The sequence below is a fragment of the Myxocyprinus asiaticus genome, chromosome 18, assembly GCF_019703515.2.
Source record: "Myxocyprinus asiaticus isolate MX2 ecotype Aquarium Trade chromosome 18, UBuf_Myxa_2, whole genome shotgun sequence".
In the NCBI taxonomy this organism is placed as follows: domain Eukaryota; kingdom Metazoa; phylum Chordata; class Actinopteri; order Cypriniformes; family Catostomidae; genus Myxocyprinus; species Myxocyprinus asiaticus.
The window spans coordinates 41322184-41344211 of NC_059361.1; the positions used below are offsets into that span (position 1 = coordinate 41322184).

Sequence of the window (22028 nt, forward strand, 5' to 3'; positions counted from 1 at the left end):
AAGTGTGAAAATGGAGGAATTAAAGGTGAGAAACAGAGAGAGAGAGAGAGAGACAGAGAGAGAGAGAGAGAGAGAGAGAGAGAGAGAGAGAAGTCAAGTGTTCTGTAATAGGACTAGAGTTGGGACTGACTAACATAACCATACACAGAAGAACCTCCTCCCCCTTCACTTCCAGCCTATAACAGCCCACTATGAAGCCGGAGTCCACAAACAGATGAGTGTTCTTCCACACCACTAACACTCTGGACACCCTCTGGCTGTCTGTGTCAGCCTAATTTTAACCTCTCCATGCTGGATACTATCTTCTGTATACTTTTGCTTTCCTGTTTGGCACTTGTGCATGGATTACTGATATAAAAATGTGTTTCCAGCAGTTGTTGGATGAATTCAGCCATGGTAAGTTATTTATTCCCACCTCACTAACTTGCTGAATCTTGCTGCTTTTGACACTTAGTGGAAGGACACTGATGAGGTGACTCTTGCAAGACCACACTCACTTTGAAGGACCTTTCTCATGGTGTCCTTCTCTCTTTGAGGACATGTAAAATAGACGTATAGAATGTCAGGCCGATTTATGATGACAGGTTGTGTAGAGTCCTGGGAGCAGGGTGCACACAGACAGCTTCAGGATTTAGGAGCTGAAATGAATAAAAATTCTGTCATCAATTTACTCACCCTCATATGGTTCCAAACCCATATGAGATATTTAGTAGACTGTCCAAGCTGCTCTTTTTCATATAATGAAAGTGGATAGGGACCGAGAACAGTTACAGTCACCATTCACTTTCAGATAACTTCTTTTGAGTTACGCAGAAGTCATACGTGTTTGCAACAACATGAGGGTGAGTAAATGATGACAGAATTTCCATTTTTGGGTGAACTATCCCTTTAAAACTCCCCTAGAACAGCACCGATGCACTGTTGCAGCTTCATCTGAACATTATTAAGTGAACACTTTTGCCCTGCGTATTTCCTAATGTAATTATAGCACATAATAATCAATGATTTGCTATATAGAGCCCTGTCTTCCTAATAAGAATCTATTAACAGGTTGTTTGACAGCATGTATTCACAGACAGTAAATAGAGCGTGGTACACAGGGCTGTTGGATGGAGCTGTCCAATCATCTAACAGTTATGTAATTGATGGTGTCGATGTTGGTAGTCTATTGTTTAATGTTCTGGGCTGCTTACACAAAGGTTGCAAGTTTGATACCAAGTAGGGTGACCCAAGAACTATAGAGTCAAACTATCAACACTGTGCCCTTGATCAGTGACCCCTGATTGCCCCAGGGAGACGTCCCCTGCAATTACTGTCTGTACTGGTTGCTCCGCATAAAAATGCTTGTTAAATGATGTGTAAACGTAAATATGTTACACATTTCTTCAGATTTTGTGTTTAGATTGTGGATGGAAATTGATTTAAAAACTATTATACATTTTGAATGGCCATAAAAATGATCTAGATTTTGACATTTTCACAAGAAAATGTAAGCGGTGGTTGCCCTTGCAGACCGATGTTGGAGTTGGCCTGACAACTGTACCACTATTTGTTAGCCAATAGCCCATAAAGTGGTTTCTAGGGCATTGCTAGTGTGTTGTGGGGTGTTGCTAAGGAGTTCTGTGTGGATTCTAGCGCGTTTCTAGGGAGTTTAGTGGAGTGCTGTTGTGCAAGCGTCCACAAGCCCGAAGAATACAGAGAAACCATATATTAAATGAACTGTCTATTTATTGGCAGCATGTTTCATCTGTCCTAAACATTCCTTTATGTTCTCCATTTATTAACAAAAATTATAGAACATGAATCAATCATTTCACAACGTATGTAGTTCTAAGTTATATAAAACACCACAAAAACCTCTTACTAACTCTAGATGATGTTTCTCTGTGTGTTATTCAGATTTGTTCAATGATTCGTTCAGTGGCAATTTTTGTAAATCACACCTTAACCAGTAGGTGGCAACAAATGAACATATTTAATGTGTTTTAAGAAAGTCATTAAACCACTGACCACATTTATATGCACTCAAGAAAACGGTTTATTCCAGGGTTTTTGCCGAAAGCTTACGCCGTTTAAGGGATTAAGAGAAAGCGGTTTAACAGACCTAGGTTTCTCCCGGAGAATGCGGCTTAATGTGGCCATGTAAACACATAAGCGGCTTTCTAACAGGTTTTTGAGGAGTGCGCATGTGCATGGAACAGACTGTGCATGGAACAGACCGTGCATATGCATGGAACAGACCGGATAACTAGTCATAGGATGGAGCCCCAATACAAGTCAACACAGCAGAAAGAATTCAACATTTCTGGGACTACAGTGGGAAAAGCACATACACTATAAACCATACCAATTTAGACACACCTATGTAAAATATCGACGGACCCTCATGTCTGTGTATATGCGCTCATTCATTGAGGGAATCCCGGAGTTTTACGTAAGAGGGAAACCCCACTATTACAGCGCAATTCTGCTGCAGGTTGCGTTAAAAAGTTAAGGAAACAAACACAGCAACAACTCTGGAATATCTGGAAATAAAGCGAAGCAACGGACAATAACATAGTGAAGCCTTCCTCGGATGCCATGGTTTTTATTTACACTACAGTCGCAGGGAAATTACGTTGCTGTGGAGAAAGATGCTTACTGACCGAGCTGCATGTATACAGGAGTAAATATTATGCAGCTTATACAGTTCATTTAAACCGGAACATTGCTTTCTGGCAATAAGCCACTTTCTGGTGTCCATGTAAACGTAGTCACTGATAAAGCACTGAGTCATTCACATCACAACCGGAACAACTGAGCAGATTTGTGTGTCTACAAATCTACTCAGAGAATTCAGCAGAGTGTTAAGCATCATAAGCGTTTTCCCCACAAATGACAACAAAGCATAGCTATAATTTTTAAACTGCTGTGAATGACTATACAAAAAGGACAACAATATTACCTTAAAAATACAGTAATTATAAGTGATACAATAACGTCCTGATGTCATTGTAATGTCATCCAGTCTTTTTTTCTCCTTGTAGAACGAGATTACCAAAGTAAATGAATGACAAACTGAACCTCTACCTCTCCTTCAGTCAGTCAACAGATCCTAATCCTCATTCAGTGAAGGTTTGCATTTGTTCAGTAGGTAAAACCAATGATATGCTCCTTCACAGCCCACACTTGAATGCTACTGGCTCACGCTGTAGTCAGTCTTTACAGTAATGAAAAGCCACCAAAGCAATCTCGTGCTTCAAACTAGAGCTCATTGGCTTCGAAAAGGAGAGACGTCAATGAATGTGAAATATGTGTCAGTGTATGGAGGTGAACAAGAATGATTTGTTTACTTAAAATATTCAATTTATAAGACAGAACAGTTTACATCTGAAACAACACCACTGCATGGAGTGTAAAGAAGGCACTGCTGATTGGGGCTAGCAAGTGTTACATTGCGTCAAGAATATTTATGAACTATATGAAATTTCAGCAGCTGACACATAGGGGAAACACTGTGTTGCTAAGGTGTTTTGAATGGCTTCAAGAATGTTTCAAGAGTGTTTTAGCTACAGTAGTTACTAGGGTGTTGCTTAGCGGTTGCTAAGGTATGACTGGTTTCTAGTTTGGGGTAGTTGCTTGGGTGTTGCTAGGCAGTTGCAAAGGTCTTCTGAATGGTATATAGAGTGTTCTAGCTGGATGCTAGGGTGTTGCTAAAGTCAATGGTTTCTAGTGTGTTTCTTGAGAGTTTTGAATATTTGCAAGGGTATTGCTAGGTAGTTGCTAAGGTTTTCTGGTCTTATAGCTAGTTGCTATGGTGGTGCTAAGCGGTTGCTAAGGTCTTCTGTATGGTATATAAAGGTGTTCTGAGTAGGTTCTAAGACATTGTTAGATGGTTTCTTACTGCCCCAAGACAAAAGAGCCCAACACCAAATATATATGATATTCTGGTCTCCAGATATTGCTCGGGTCCCTCTGTCGATGTTAGTTTATGGGAATTTTTTGTTTGCCAGTTTTATCTGCTGGCAGGCGAAAATCAAATCTGATTGCATTGAGAAGAAATATCACACCTCCTCAACAAGGCACATGATTTCATTCATGTATCTTTCATGTCCTTAGAACAAACGACGTGGGACAAGTTATACTTCAATGTTTAATAAAGCAACAGAAATATGCTTGCCTTAACGGATATATATATATATATATATATATATATATATATATATCCGTTAAGGCAAGCATATTACTGTTGCTATTATTAGTATGCTAGAAAGTATTATTATTTTATTAATTTTTTTTTTGTATTTATTTTTTTGCCTGGTAGCTTCTATTATATCTATAAAGTTGAACCAGGAAAACCACATGTGGGATTTTGGGGAAATGTCATCACTTTATAAATGATAAATGGTTGGTTGTGAAAGTGGGTTATGAGCACCTGTTTGTTTAAGACAGTCTGATGACAGTTAGAGGGTCATAAACCTGCATGTTTGAAGTGAATGAGGGAATGGCACACCTCTGTTACCCAACGTGTACTGATCTCCTTCTGCATGCTGCAGGTAGATACAAAGTCTACATTATCACACCTATTTGTGTTTATTTTTATCGACATTAAAAGACCCTCTCCAATCACAATGTTTGCAGAGGTCACACTTGTGTTGTGTGGGTTCATCTGGGCTTCTAGGGTGGCTGACCTATAAGATGTTTAGTGTGAAGCAGGGCTATGTGAAACTCTTCCATCATAAAATGTTAATCAGGAGAAACGCTATACGTCTGTGAGTTACACAACATCTTTCTTACTGTTGAGATGGATCTTTATTTCCACATAAGAATACATTGCAAATTATATTAATACATTTTTGACAGTTTGATATGGCACAGATTTGGAGGAGCATCATATAATTACTATATGCAGTACATTTTTAAACCTGCTATAAAGACACACATTTGCAAAACCTGAGGGACAGACAGATCAACAATCAAAGACAAGTATATCCTACATAATAGGGTCAGAAATGAACCATAAGATAAAAATGCTCCATGCAATAAAAACTTTTATAACATTAAATAATTATTTGTAACATCTGATGTATTTCTATTGTAATTCTGTTCTGGGAATAAATAGTGTCCTGGTTATTCTCATTATTCACATGGAGGTTTTATTTTAATTAATTGATTAAACATTTGATATATAGTAGTTATAAAAAAGCATAACATACAGTATGCCCTAATAAGTTAAAACCTGAAAATCAACTCTAGGAGGCAAATGTTGCCCCTTAATAATAATAAGAAGAAGAAGTAGAAGAAGAAGAAGAACGAAGATGATGAACAACAACAACAACAACAAAAACAACAACAGCAATTATTTGTATTAATATTAATATTATTATTTAATTGTATAATTATATAATAATTGTAATAATAATAATAATAATTATGATTATTATTTAATTAATTGTTACAATAAAAATAATGAATAATAATTATAATTATAATAAATATAATTGTTATTGTTATTGTTGTTGTTGTTATGATTATTATTATCATTGTTACTATTATTATATTTAAAAGGTTAATTGCTGACACTGCTACAGTGGACCATGGATATTTTTTTGTTAATACCTCTGAGACCATACAAGCCACTGTGGGTTAGTTCACTCAAAAAAGGAAAATTGTTGTCAGCATTTCTAGGCTGTTCTTTTGCATACAATCAAAGAGGGTTGTGACAGGTGCTCTCTCTAGGTCCAAAAAGGAAGGAAGGAAATGTTTTTAGATACTTCTGACTTAAATTTCTGTATTTTACTCACACAAAGCAATTGTATGGCTTTACAAGACTTGGAATATTGCTCATGAGTTTTTTGGGCTACATTTATTACCTTTTTATCCTTTGTTGCACTTTGATAGCTGCAGTCACCATCCATTTTCATTGTGTGAAAAGGGCCTGGACATTTTGCTTGATAACTTGTATTATTATTATTATTATTCTACAAATAATAATAATAATAATAATAATAATAATAATAATAATAATAATGATTATTATTGTTGTTGTTGTTGTTGTTGTTGTTGTGCAATCATTTTTTGAGATTTTGGGGTGAACTATTAAATCATGATGTATCTTACATGGGACATACTGACATTGTTTTTAAAGCAAATGTTTTGTAATAATAAAGTTAATTGAATACTTACATAATGTGTTAGTAATTTTATAATAAATTAGTGATAAAATATGGATAAAATAAAAACAAAATCTTTCTAATAGCCCTATGTTAATGCACCTAACAAGATGCAGAAAATTCAGCAAAAACATTTTCATGCTGGTGGTGAAGAGGATATAGTACATTGTGTAATATATGATGGGTCGGGCGCACATGGCAGTGCTGTGGTGTGAGTGCGCAGTCGTAGTGCGGCACAGACACGAGCACATGGGGATTCACATGATGCTGATGCTGCGCCACAATCCATCCATTCAGCACTAGCGCAGGACATGCAGTCCTGATTATTCTCTTCCAGCTCATGTAGCTCTGCTTAGCAGCATTTAGTGTGTCTGAACCGTGTTTGGTGACTAATCAGTCAGTGGACATATTGGACAGCGTTTTGGACTTTCAGATGGCTTTTGAACAGCTCTTATGCGCTGATGCAGCAGCATCCTGCAGTCTTCTGATGCAGTCCTCTGCTCGAAGCCATATGAAGATACTCGGATAATTTATAATAATTATTATGATTATTCTGCAAGCGAGATGGGGAATGCAGAGCAATTAATCGACCTAACTGCAGTAAGTAGAGCTGGATCACAACATGCAGTCTGCATAACAGATTTTTTTGTCTCTAAAGGCTATTTTAACCCCCTGTTACTCTCTTTTCAAATACTTTACAGTTGACGATGTTATCTGAATATTAAACATTATTTTGTAATTCCCCTTGGTGCTGAAAGTGATGCAAAAAAAACCCCTGCATTTTAACCCCTGTACAAATACTGACCAAAGAACTCCAAACTGACCTGACTAAAGAACTAATAAAAGAGTGATTATGATACATAAAAAAGCCTATCATTCCTGTGGGAAATCAAGTGTATTATTAAAAACGACATTTCGATTCAAATAAAAAAAAAATATTCTGAAAAAGAAAAAAAGAATACAATAGGCTACTAGTTCTGTGACAGGAAATATTAGGAAATGTTTAAAGCAATAATTGTGTTTCCTGGACTGTTGCAGAATTAAAATGTATTTATCCCTCTATGGCATATACCTTTTTGGACCTCACACCGCCCCTTTAATTGTTTTTAATTTTTTTTTATTTTTTAATTAAAAAAAATAAAAAAATAAAAAAATATATATATATATAATATCACCTGACATGTCTGTGTTCAATGAAATGAGGGGCTCAAGTGGGTGTGTCCTTTTGTCTGGGGGTGGAGCAGGCCTTTCAGGAAGCAAAGCCACATGGGACACAGTGCCACCAATTGGTAAGATAAATATCACTTTTTAATATGTTTAAATTGAAATAACTTTATATAAAAATAAAAAATTAAATTTAAAGAAGTATGTTTAATTGTTTAAAGACCTTTTTTTATTTATATACTAAAACTGTGTTTTTGGTTTGTTGCCTCAGGGCAACATTGTGCAGTTAGACCATTTTTGTTCAAGCAATATCATGCTAAAGTGTGGAGATGTGCTCGGATGCATAATTAGGACCATATGGTGCATTCAAGTCCTCCTGGGAAGTTCATTTTTATGAGCTCGGAAGTTGTAATTACGGCATAATGTGCGTTCAAGTGATTTTGGTTGGGAACAATTATGCACTGGGCAATTTCATATTTCTGTCTTATTTTCCCCCACTTACTGACAAATACAGGAAGCTTTTTAGTGCTACTGCACCAACATGAAGAGCAAAGAATGCGCGTTATGTGTGTAATTGTTGAATTATGTTTTTTATTATTCTTATACTGTCCCAATGGGTGAGAAGCTGTCTGTTGATGAGCAGATGGTCCCATTCAAGGGAAGAAATAGATTGAAGCAATACCTGCCATCAAAACCAAAGAAATGAGGCTACAAGATACTCGTCTTGGCTGGCTCTGATGGTGTCCCACACAACTTAGAAATCTACACAGGGAGAGTTGTTCAACCCCCTGAGCTATCAGATGTGGGAGCAAGTGGCAACGTTGTCCTCCGTCTGGCCCAGCCTATACCCAAGCAAGAAAACTACAAGCTTTTCTTCGACAACTGGTTTACGAGTGTCCCTCTTGTGCTTACACTGGTTCAGCAAAGAATTCACTGCACTGGTACTGTTCGTGGCAACAGACTACCAGGCGTCGACTTGATGTGCGATGCTGAGCTGAAGAGAGCAGGATGTGGATCTTTTGAACAGAAGATGGCCATGGTTGGAGAAACCACCTTGCACGTTTTGAAGTGGTATGATAACCGCTCAGTGACCCTTCTGAGTGACACTGGAGCCCACCCAGTCACCGAGGTTGACAGGTGGGATCGCAAGCGAAAGATGATCACCAAAGTCCCCTGCCCTGCTGTGGTGAAAGAATACAACAAGAATATGGGAGGGGTGGATCTGCTTGACTCACTGATTGCATTGTACCGGAACAAAATCAGATCAAAGAAGTGGTACCAACGGCTGGTGTTCCACTTACTGGATATGATCATCGTGACCACCTGGCTGCTCTACCGAAGAGATTGTGAAGGCACTGGCATAAGAAAGAAGGAACATATGAAGCTGTATACCTTCAAGTCATACATCGCTGAAGGCCTATGCAAAAGTGGAAAGAGCCTGGAGTGCAAGAAAGGTCTTCCCAGTCCACAATTGCTGGTGAGTATGAGGAGAAGAGGAGAAAAGGACCCGCTGCTCCATTTCCAGTCCGTGATGTGTGCCAGGATGCCACAGCCCACTGGATGATTATGGCTGAAAAGAAGGGGAGATGCAAGGTACTGGGGTGCACAGGTACACCAAAAGCCAAGTGCCGGAAATGTGATGTCCACCTCTGTTTCACATCCACTAGCAACTGCTTTCTGAGGTTTCACACAGAATAGGAATAGGACATTTTATGATGGATATATTATCAGGGACCCCCAAGCTCCCAAAAAAATGGGATGAAATATTTTTTTCCCCCCAAAATAAAAATTCATGCCATAGAGGGTTATTTAACTATTTATTTATTTACTGTGTAACATTATAATTTAATTATTCAAAGTGCTCTGGTTCTCTCCATAGATTATGTGGTAATAGAGCTGTTCAGCTTGTAGTCCAAAAACTCGGAATAGAATTCGCCATGGGTTCCCTCTGGATTTTCCTATGGGGTTTTTATAATGAACTTATGAGTTAAATAAGGTCTGTGGTAAACATTATTTTGCGATAAGTGGATGCTTTGTTCTACAACATAAATAACACACCGTCATACCTCAAACATGGCAGTTTAGACTTCACGGTTCGCCTACAAATTGACGTCACAGCTGAACAGCTCAATTCAAAGTCTTTCTAGCAAGTCAGTCCACTGGCGGCCATCTTTGGAACGCTCCTGGGTGACTGTTTCCAGTCATGACAGTGCTCCTATCTACTTAAATGGGGGAACATAAAAATTTCAAAAATGGTTAGTCAAGATTACGATAAAAGAACATATTTCAAATCAGCAGTAAAATGTGACAACGCTAGTATCATAAATTGTGCTCCTTTGCCTCAGATAACGCTGAAAAACGCAATTTTCCTGGCATGTGCGCTCTCTAGATGATTGACAGGCGATGTCTGTATCTAAAAGATAATTGGCTCTTTTACCTGTAAGGTGGGACATCCTTTCTTCATCCGTTGATCTTTGGGCACTAGAGCTTCTTGGTTGGGCGTTCCAGTTTCTCACATTCATTTCAATAGAAGTGGCCTGTCTCTGCTGAATAGTATGGCGTCATTTTTATATAACCAGAACTTGAATTTGAAAAAGCCTCCGAATTCATGATCTTGAAAAAAGACTGGGTGTAATTTGATGTTATCGAAAGTTAATTTTAAATATTTGAAAATATTTGTGTGAATTCACCTAAAAACAAAATTCAGGTTGTGAAATTCAAGTTTTTATTATTCAAGTGGTGGATTTCAGCTTGTTGAATATGGGTTGAAAAATTCAGGTGGCAAAATTTGAGGATGACATCCGGGAATGCAAGGAAGAGCAAACGAGCGTCAATGTAATCCATCTCTCTCTCTCTTGGACAATCGCAAAGCGATGGAAACAGCTCAAAAATAATTTTAAACAACTGTGACAACAACATTGTAAAAAAACAAAAAGGGTTACAGACCTATGGCTGACTGAAACAACAGCCACCATTACCCATTTTGTAAGTGTGTTGCATGTCTTGGCTGTTTGATAATAATTATTATATTTATTATAATTATATTTCACTTTCTCTTGCACATCTGTACTAGTGTTGAATGAAAATATAGTGAACTTTGAATGTACAACAAACATTCTGTTCCTAATTGTTTACATCAGTCTGGATTGCTTGAGTTAGCATGCCATCTGGCTTTTTAATATTTTTATCCAAATTCTGGATAGTCGTACCTCATATGTAGATTTGTACACTACTGATGATTTGTCAGTGTCTTATTTATTATGTTTATTTTCAGGCAGACCACGTTACCTTCATGATAATATAAATCTGGGCTCCATCTATATACTTTACAGAAGTATTCTGAAGTATGTGCATTTGCATTGTACACTAAAATCAGACAGCAGTATTCCGTTATAGTTTCTTTTGTTTGGCAGGTAATGCATGCGTGAAAGATCAAAAGTGATCATCACACGAGTCATTTAACCTTAAATGTCAGTCTTTTTCTTCCTCACATTTTCCTTTCAGGTATTATTATATTAATTTCCTATACACTCAATTCGTACATATACCAAAAATAAAATGCATGAGCAGATTGATCTGTTGCATGTGACATCACTGTCAAAAGCCAGCAAAATTTTTGTTTTTATTTATAAATCTTGAAAAAGTGATACTGCTGTTTACTTACCAGAGCCAACATTTTATTTTTCTTTCATTAAAGTTTTATCTTTCAGGTGACACGGCTTCATCTCACCCAAGTCAAGCAGCGATGAAGAGGGAGAACGGAGATATAACACTTATATGTTTCTTCTTTATTTAGACATTTCAGTTATCTGTGTATCAAACACAGTATATACGTTCATTCATGTATATAAGTTCATAACACCCAGACTATGGTATGTCATGATTGTAACACATTATAATAATAATAATAATAAAAGCACTATAATGTCAATTTACAGTATATTATTTTATGTGTATATACTAATGTTGGTCATGTTATGTACAATGTTGGTAATGTTGAAGCACAGACTTTATTCACACCGCCAGATTACAATGTAAACATTAGTCATAAACACTGCCTCGATTGCTTTCACTTATCAATGTATTCTTCATGAGCTAAAAGCAGCTCTTACATTCATACAGACGTTTTGTATTTTAATCAAACCACAAAACAACACAAAAACTTCTGAATGAGAGATGTTTACGTTGATGTACCGCTGAGATTGGCCGGTTATGGATCAACTGGGGATCACGTGTTATCTGTGCACGTGCACGTGAATAATTTTATTTGCCTTTTCAGCAGATTCCTTCAATGTGAATTGCCAAGGAGCAAAGAAAAGACGTTCTGCACACTATTAAAAATGTATGCTATATATATTTACAGCTATATATGTATAATATACTGTATATATATTCATTAATTCATTTAAAATGCCTTTTGAGCTGTTTCCATCGCTTTGCGATTGTCCAAGAGAGAGAGAGATGGATTACATCGATGCTCGTTTGCTCTTCCTTGCATTCCCGGATGTCATCCTCAAATTTTGCCACCTGAATTTTTCAACCCATATTCAACAACCTGAAATCCACCACTTGAATAATAAAAACTTGAATTTCACAACCTGAATTTTGTTTTTATAGGTGAATTCACATAAAATGTTTTCAAATATTTAAAATGAACAGCAAATATTTTTGATGACATCAAATTACACCCAGTCTTTTTTCAAGATCATGAATTCTGAGACTTTTTCCAATTCAAGTTCTGGTGATATAAAAATGACGCCATATAATAGTCTCTGGCTCTATTGCAGTGAGTTTTAATTTATTGAGGAAGGGAGGAGCGCAAAAGCTTTCAACACGCATGCGTATTAACGCATAGCAGCTCAAGCGGTTAGTAATAGAAACGAACAGTGCGCATGTGCGTCAGGCTTGAACACTGCTGTTCACACACAGAGCAGTCTTTAAGGAAGGCGCGTTGGAAGCGCACAGATGCCTAGCCAAAAGCGGTTAGGATTAAAGCATACATGACACCCGCGAGAAGAGTAAGTTAATGTATATTGTTTTGGTTTTATATACGAATATGTCTGGAGAGTAAATGTGATTGTTTTGCAAGGTTAAAAGGGGTTATTCTAACAGTAAAGGGCGGCGCGATGATCAGACGCGGTCAAAAAAGCTTCTTTGTTCAGGTGACGCGCCGAAGCGCCCCCAAAACATACAGATTTTACACTTGAATCGTGTAAAATTTATAACACGTTAATTTGTCATTTTAGTAGTTGTATTTTACAATTAGATGGTTTATTAAGACGTTTTCATCTGTTTAGGTGAAATAGTGTTGACGTTGGTCCTGGTTTCTATTTGTTGTTGTTTTTGTTTTTATTTTAACGTCAGTATGATACTGCTTATGTATCTTGTATTTTTCCTGTTTCACTGAGTTATTGGTCGTATTTGTGTGCTATGAATATATACAGTGACTCTGAGCATGACAGTAAAATGGAGGACAACTGATCACCACCACCTTAAAAACACACAATACTACCAATATTACTAGTTTATTGTTACTTAAGTTTACAGCATGATTATTAATGTCATTTATGCACACATATATCTGATCCTGTCAACTTTAATATTGAATAATACATTAGTCTGTGCTGTTATTCCTGGGTATTCATGGTTTATTCAAGTCAGTAGTGTTTATTTGTGAATGAATAGAGTTTGTATGTTTTGGCCCATAACAGAATCATGCTCGCACACAGAAACACTTTCTCTTTGTTCAAATATGATTCATAGGTGGTGTTATTTTATCAGTACCTGATTAATTTAGTATCTGTTGGCTCCCTCCTTTAGTTAACAAAACCGGTTGGCCATCATATTCCTCTCTCACACACACACACACTACTGCAACGTGGCTGAATCATCAACTGGGACATTAATCCATTTCACGTGTGTTACAGTCAGTGTGTGGTGTGTTTTACTGTCTGTGGAGGACAAACAGGAACCCATGACATCAGAGCGTAGGGACATCATCGATATAGTACACACAGGAAACATTGCCCAAGGTTGCTGTCTTAACCGCGTAAGCTGGAACGATTTCATTCAGAAAGTTCATAACTGAATGTTGTGTCCACTTCGGTATCCTTTAAACAGTCTTGTTTGGCTTGAACGTGGCTCGAATTCATTCCAGCTTGGCAAGATACTTTTCACAGGGTTTGTTGAATTGAAAAGGAAAAGTGTATAGTAAGTGCTTGTGACGAATGGAATTATAATCAGCTTTGTGTTTTGGTCTTCAGAGATGCAACAAGTTGCTAATCTGTTGTTTTTCTGCTTTGTTTTTTAGGGTACCCTTGTGTAAAATGGAGGATAGTTTCGATTGCGACTGTGGTGAGCTGGAGCCACCTGATCATTGAGAAGGAACTGTCTCACTGAGAACGGCCATCCCTTCAGATTTCCCCACATCAGGTGCTTGGAACAGTAAAAAAGGAAAGAAAAAAAATATAGAATTATCATCATTTATTTGGACCGTCTCAAAATGCTGCTGCTCAGGGCCAGTCATACACTGAAATTTTCTGCACTGTGACGATGGTTTTATTGGTAGTTAGTTTAATTATATCAGTTACGTTCAGAGATTTTTGATTGGCCTCCAAATTCATTATATTACGTCCCCAGTAAACGTTGAAATAAAGAAGAAAATCTCCCACAAAATACGTAAAAAGCTGCTGAAGACATTTTGGATGATGACAACATATCTAAGTTGCATATCTCAATCAGTTCCCCTCATCTTTTTGAATACGCTGTGACAGCCGGATCGGATGCCGCTTGAGTGCTTATTTCTTGTAAGTTAGGTTTCTCAACTAGCTATAGTATTTGCAAATAAGATCTGCTGCATATCAGTGAAATCAGAAATCCTTCCTGCCAAATATCGGAAGAATGGCAGAGAAATTCGAAAGCCTTATGAACATTCACGGCTTCGACCTGGGCCCGCGCTACATGGATTTGAAGCCGCTGGGCTATGGCGGAACTGGCCTTGTGTTCTCTGCTGTCGACACCGATTGTGACAAGAGGGTTGCCGTGAAAAAGATCGTCTTGACCGACCCTCAAAGCATCAAACATGCGCTGCGTGAAATCAAGATCATCCGCAGGCTCGACCACGACAACATTGTGAAAGTTTTCGAAACGCTGGGGCCTAGCGGTCGGCCATTGACAGAGGACGTTAGTTCCTTGACGGAGGTTAACTCGGTCTACATCGTACAGGAGTACATGGAAACCGACCTCTGTAAAGTATTGGAACAGGGCTTGCTGTCTGAGGATCACACGCGGCTTTTCATGTACCAACTGCTGCGGGGACTCAAGTACATCCATTCGGCAAACGTGCTTCACCGCGACCTGAAGCCCGCCAACCTCTTTGTCAACACCGAGGACTTGGTACTGAAAATCGGGGACTTTGGACTTGCCAGAATTATGGACCCCCACTATTCCCATAAGGTATTTATTTTTCCTTAATATTTGTTTATTTCAGTGTCTATTCCCTCCCTTCCAGATGGCGTCTTGTGTTTGGCTGAGATATGAATGAGCTTCCATTCACTGATTCATTGTGTCTCAGGAAGTAAAGAGTAGTGCTGCAAGAATCCCACAGTTCTCGAAATAACCTCTCAACATCCTGTTTCTGTAAAACCCTTTCCCGTACGTTAACTTCCAGTGTGGTTTCCGCATGCAAGAAGTTGTATTCCCCAACTGCGCTGCTGGTATGTGCGTGTCTTGTGTATTCTGAAAGGAAGCAGATAGGAACACTTTAGAAACATCATGAAAAGAACGCCACAGCTGTTCCTTCATCATACACGATGGAATCAGAGTCGAATTTCTGATGTTTATTTCACATTCTGAATTTGGAAATCTGAATGGGGTTTAGAATTCGGCAATCTGCTTTACCGTTCATGTCAGTGTGTCTTTTATTCTCTCTGTAGTTTTTTTTTTTTTTTTTTCCTATCTTCTGTTTTTTATGGACGTTGTGGCGAGAGCTGGCAGTAATTTTGTGGCTGTATCCAAGTGTACACGTGTCTTAAATTTGTCATCGGTTCTCCTCTGTGGCCTCACGTGATCCATATGACAGCCAGATCTCCTCTCACGCATGTACTCCCTCACCTCCTCCGGAGCCTTTTAGAGAGAGAGACGGAGCTGTTCCTGCTTAATTTCTATGAATAGCTGCTGTCTCTCCACCACATATATTTTCCTTATGGGTTTATGGTATTAACATGGTATTTGTAGTAAAATCCATAGAAAACACAACCATAGTTACTACAGTCATGGATACTACAATGTTGCTATAGTAAAACCATGGTAAGTTTGGTAATACCATGGTAAAAAATTTAACATTTTGTTTTAAAAAGGTTGAAAACATTTAATTGAACAAATTCATACTTAATATAGGCCTACATAAAGAGCAGCAATACCCTAAATATTTCGCTTAAAGTCAAAAGTGGGAACAGATTTTCCAGCCATCTGGGTTCTTGAAGTATTTTTCCCCATTTATTTCTTCCATCAACTTGTAATAAAATCCTACATTAAAGAGTTGTAACGCATGAACCAAACCGACCAGCTCTGAGGTGAATTGCAACAGTACAGACTTTGTTTTAAGGCAAAAAATTATTTTAAAATTTTATTTCTATCCCTTTTTCTCTCTCCCTTTCTTGGACATCATTCATAGAGTTAATTTTATAATGACATAATATTGTCAGTAGTGATAAGCGTACAGGTGCTATAAGGCTTTATAAGGCAGTCTTTTATGTTACTGCTGAACACATTTGACCTGTAATATTTAAATTAATATTTCCATTAGTTTCAGATTACAATGTCTATGAAGAAGGTACCAGTGTGGGACAAAAATGTATAAAGTATTGCCATTGAAAGTGATATTTACTAAAGTCCAACACTATATTTTATATTGAGTGGAAACTTTTCATTCATATTATACATTTTAAAAACTATTGGCCGATTAATGGGCTATCGGCCTGTTTTCCCACCTTAGTTATCGGTATAGGCAAAACCCACTATCGGTCGAACTCTAATGGGTAATGTAGTTGTTCAACAGGAATTCTGCTATTAAAGATGATTTTTAATAGGGATGCTCTGATCAATAGGCCACTGATCAGTATTGGCCGATATTCATGTCCTATGACGTGATCGGTAAAAATAAACCGATCACTCATGTTGCAAGAGATGCGTGGCTCCTTTAAGACTTCAGCAACACTGTCATGACATCACGGAGTGTGGGGAAAACTGGCATAGTGTTGTAAGACGATAATCTTGATTCAGCAAAGATGCAGTGGGAGAGGTTTGGCGAATATGAAAAGTTTGTGTACAGTACTGTTAATGTGGCGTTTCACACGTGACAAGGCGAAGGAAAAACAGTGCGAGCTGTGAAACGGTCCTTATTGTCGTTCATGGCAGCAGCTTCTCAGTCTCCCAGCTCAATAATAACGCGAGTTACACGATGTGATGTTATTCAGACATCTTTATTAAATATCTCCCGATTAAATGGCATTAACAATAGTAGCACCCTCATTAAAGTTCAAGCAGCAACAAATAAAAAAGAAAATATTAATGCAGTCATCCAACTAAATGAAAAGGCAGGGAAGGAATTTATAAATATAATAATTCTTTATACAATATTAAGATATCATAATATAGGGGGCCTGGGTAGCTCCGCGAGTATTGACGCTGACTACCACACCTGGAGTCGCGAGTTCAAATCCAGGGCGTGCTGAGTAACTCCAGCCACGTCTCCTAAGCAACCAAATTGGCCTGGTTGCTAGGGAGGGTAGTGTCACATGTGGTAACCCCCTCGTGGTCGCTATAATGTGGTTCTCGCTCTTGGTGGGGCGCATGGTGAGTTGTGCGTGGATGCCACGGAGAATAGCGTGAAGTCTCCATGGTAATGCGCTCAACAAGCCACGTGATAAGATGCGCGGATTGGCGGTTCACTACGCCACAGCGAGGACTTAGAGTGCATTGGGAACTGGGCATTCCAAATTGGGGAGAAAAGAGGGAGGAAAAAAAGATATCATAATATAATGTATTCAATATATGCAAAAATAAAATAAAGAATAAAAATAATTATATGAAATGATGACAGTGAATCAATAACCAAAAATGTCACATTAAGTTTTATTGCACTTATGGGTTATTAGTTTGTATTCAGTTTCACACTAAGCTTTTTTAAAAAATTTTATAGGGCTATCTATCTTAATATAGAGAATATTTTGTTAGCCTATACTTGATTTAAAGTCTTTTTTTAAAAAAAGATTTTTTAATAAGCTTTTTGAACTTTTGAAAACTTTTTTTTTTGTCAGCAAAAACTAGGCAAAGTGATAATACTGGGAAGAGGAAAATTCAGTTTAAAGTGACAGTGTGCAGAACGCTTGCATATAGCCAGTTATGACAGATATCTTGATAAAAGGTGAAATGATCGGGATTGGTATTGGCTGATCAGGTGACAAGACGATTGGTGATCGTATCGCCTGTAAAAATCCTGATCGGTGCATCCCTAAGTTGAAATAACACAGACAGATGGATTCGCCCCAATGGTCCCTTTAAGGCTGCTCTGGGCTCAGGTGAATCTGAATCATTTATATGAACCGTCTGAAAGAAATTATGCATTTAAATTATTTGGTTTTCCCAGCGCTACACGAGAAAGGACGGTTTAGGATTGATTACTCTCTCAACTCCATTGCTGCTTTCACAATATAAAGTGACTAATGTAGCGTTTTGTGAAGCTACTCATAGGAAAATCTAGCTCGTTATTGGAAAAGCTACACTATTGTGAAAGTAGCTAAGCTAATGTCATGCTACTGAAAAATGTAGTTAAATTGGTAGTGCTGCTACTTCTAGTTAACTACTTCCCAATATTGGTCTGTTTTATCATCCACCAGGCGAAATTGTAAGTCTGATTGCTTAGACAAGTAATTTAGTAGACTTCTCAATTAGCCACACAATTTGAGGTTTAATTCATGTTGGTGGCACAACCAGTGCAGGATAAGAGATGCTGCAAAACGTATTTCTTAGGCTTAGGGAACACTCAATTATGCACAATGGTAATATGATGCTTTTCTTAGAAGTACCTCCAACAAATGGTCCAGTCTCTCTTTGCTACTTCCATTTCTCTCTCTCTCTCTCTCTCTCTTTGCGGCGGTGTATTGTCAAACTGCTGTGTGCCCACTTTTGCTGACCTGTTTAAGCAGTTTTGTGCATTGATAGATGGAGAAAGGGAGTGTGTGTATGATGGCTCTGCGAAAGTGACCCATTCCTTCAGTCAGCCATTTAATTGTGGCTTGTGGAGGTTTGTGGAAAGCAAATATCAGCCCTAATGCTGTCTCTAGTATTATTTTCACACATCTTACTGCCAATGCATCTGTTTTTCAATTGCAATTCCTAGAATTCCTCTACATTGGGAGATTAAGGAATAGTTCATCCAAAATGAGAATTTACTCGCCCGAATATCATTCGAACCCATCTGACTTTCTTTCTTTCATGGAACAGAAAAGGAGATGTTTTGCATGGAAAGAACAGCCAGGACATTCTGTAAATCTCCTTTTGTGTTCCTTGAAAGAAAGTCATACAATATCTATTGTCAGTTTGAGATTTAGATAAAGATGTAATTAGATAAAGCCTGTCTTCTAAATGGCCAACCTCCAGGTGGCATAATTTTGAAGGGTAAATATGATCTATAGGCAAGCTATAAATTCAGACAGGCCATTTAAGTGCTAAACATATGGTAAGGCTCTCTGGCTAAGAAATATTCCTGCTTGGAGCATGGCAGTATGGTTGCAGTCAGAACTGGTGAAAATGTAATGAAAAAAAGTTTCTAAGACCTGGAGAGAGGTAATAATTCACCTATAAAACCCTTCCATGTTCAGACTGTGGGATATGGGAAAAAAGCGAATTGATGTGTGTTGGATGGATCAATGTATAATGTGAAAGAATGTTTTATAGTTGCATCCATATGATGTTTTTTGACTGTCTGACTTTTGAAGAGATGTTTTAAGAAAATGAATTTCCTGTGCCAAAGACATGAAATGGTCTTATAGGTCATATAGGGCTGTCATTATTATGAAATTTGGCTGACAGTTAATTGTCAAAAGTAAAAATTGCGATTATGACAGTTCCATTTGGAACCCAGCCAACCTGAATAGCTTTTATATTAAAGCAATATCACATGAGCAAGGGTGCTGTATGTACATCTATCAGCACGGCTGTGATTGTTATATTAAAGTAAGCAATAGTAAAATATCTGTCCTAAATTCTTCACTTTCACGTGTTATTTTAAGCTCTCCGATTAAACCCACGAGTCCTTATTTCACATGAAGACCGTTTGAGATTCTTTGTTTCTTCATTCTATCATCTCCACAGAAATAAAGTGGGTGTCTTCTCCTCTGTGTCACTGTGTATCATTAAAAATGCATGTATGAACCCCAATGACCAAGTACATTTGACATTACATGAACGTTGAATGAAAGTGAAACCGGAGCGCTTTGCGTTCACTATCAAAATCATTTGCGGGAGTTTGGCGCGTACCTCCACAGACCGCGCGTGCATCAGAGCACACTTCTGACGCAATTAATCATCACGCACTCCGAGTGCGGTCCTCTGTGCGGCTCAGTGAGCCGGTCGGAGTTCAGTTGAATAAGGCACAAACGCTCCGCTCATGGCATTTATATATTTGCTTAAAATTCCCTTCATTTAGACAGTAAAATGTGATTGGTATTTAAAGTGCACAATAATCGCGGTTATCTCAAAAATAACAGTTAGGTCAAATAACCACAATCAGACGATTATTTAATAATCGCGACAGCATTGGGGTCATATCATGGAAACCAGGATTTTTCTTACTCCTAAAAAGAAAAAAAAGAGTTCTATGTACTATGTAGACATAAGCTCTGTCCCTAAACATAATGAGCTGCCTTGCTGTCTACTGCATACATAGTTGGCTACAAGAGAGTAAAATATTGCCCTTTTTAATAATGCGAGAAGGTTCCTGTATTGAAGGGCAGCTGCTTGTTTTTTGAAGGTCTTTTTGTGTTTAGCTGCTCTGCTCTAGAAATCCGACCCAGTCTGAGGAATGTTTGGAATTCACATTCGGAGCAAATCAACCCCCCACTTCCCTTCCCCCTCTCTTCTCTTCTCTTTGTCTGGGTTTAGCTAAGCGCTCTGGATTCTGGTCTTCCTCCAAGTGCTGTGTTTGATGTTTTGTGTGTCATTGGGTTCAGACTTGTTCTTCCTCGTCATTGCTGCTGTTTAAGGAGAGTTTTTGTCAAGCTACCAGAGTAAAATAGAGGCTCCTCTGTTAGTGTGCACGTGTGTGTGTTTAATGTAGTTTATGAAGACTTGATGTTTGACATACACAGCATAAATCAGGCCTGGCATGTCACGGACAGTATTTCAACTATTTTTCCCACATTGACCTCGTTATTTTACAGAAGATCGGTCTGCAACATGCACTGAAACCAGTCTCAATCACTAGACCTAGAGTCTGACCCAATTTTGTGCTCTCTGATGACCCAAACAGAAATGGGTTTTGTATCTACAGTCTACGTACTGCTCTCTCATGAAACACCAGATCAACAAAAGGAGGTGTTACTTCCTTCCTTTTCTTTCTTTTTATGAAATAAAGTGTTAAAGGGTAGTTCACCCAAAAACGAAATTCTATCTATTTCTGGATGAGTTACACACAATAGTTTAATAGTTAGGTCAGGGGTTTGTTCAAAACCCTAACAATAACTGCGAGCAAAAACAATAGTGATTCTTGCCACTCATGTGCTAAATATGAAGTGTGTCATGTCTGTCTGACATTTAAATGTCCTGCTGGTTGGTTAGGAGCCCATATCACGGTCTGTGTGAGTCATATGCCACCTCACGCCAACAGCGAGGGTGGATTTAACATTCAAATGAGTTGCCTAAAATGTGTCATGACTGGTTTGCTTCTGGTTCTCTGGAAGCACACTCTCTCACAACAGTGTCTCGCTCACGTTTGTATTTCAATGAGATGAGAAGAGGGTCACCTTGTTAAACTTGCAGATTGTGGGACTAGCATCACTTCCTGAATGAGCAAATGTTGCTCTCTGATTGTTCTGTGCCGGTGTTGTGAAGTCGGTGAGAACCATTGACAGAACTGTCTGGAAATAAACCTAATTTACGCTCTCTTCATAAACATGTTCTCCAGGCCCGTTGTTCACAGTTGGGTGTGATCTAAACCATTTCAAGACGGTTTAAGGAAGTTATGTCTTTTTATTCCTTGAACATTTCCTGCTAGTTGTCGAACTCGGACTGCGTTCCAAATGGGATAAATCACCCTCCAAAGGGCACTTGGAAGGGAGAACATTCATGGTAGTCATGCTGTAATTTCAAACCAAATTTCCAATTAAAATGACTTAAAGTTCTGAATGACCCTTGTTTTTTTTTTTTTTGTTCCACACCTTCAAAGCTCTCACAGTGGATGGTAAAGTCTTTGAAGGGAATGTGGCATAGGGATGATCACTTCTGAATGGAACACACCCTCATTCAAAACAACAGTGGGAGGCACTTCATTCGTAGTGACTTTAATACGATTAACTTTAACACGGTTGTCTCAAAATGCCATTATTAAAATATGGAGCATGTTGTTCATGGTTGCCTGGAACGAACGGAAATTAAAGCGTTTAAATCTCCGAAAGAGCAACGACAACAGGCGCATGAACCGCTATAGTGAAG

The 22028-nt window shown here is 38.2% G+C and overlaps 1 protein-coding gene across 4 annotated transcripts in view; it reads left to right on the forward strand.

The window, feature by feature from the left end:
- The first annotated feature begins 261 nt into the window (after positions 1-261).
- LOC127456327 (mitogen-activated protein kinase 6-like) overlaps positions 262-22028 on the forward strand; it is a 30521-nt gene continuing 8754 nt past the window's right edge. The window contains exons 1-2 of one of the 4 annotated variants that reach the window (XM_051724770.1): positions 262-396; positions 13627-14771. In XM_051724770.1, coding sequence (XP_051580730.1) covers positions 14217-14771 — 555 coding nt within the window. In that variant the 5' untranslated portion in view covers positions 262-396; positions 13627-14216. Of the gene's footprint in view, positions 397-6546; positions 6753-12197; positions 12335-13408; positions 13527-13626; positions 14772-22028 lie in introns of those variants that run through there. The other 3 variants (XM_051724771.1, XM_051724769.1, XM_051724767.1) reach the window with 3 other exon arrangements.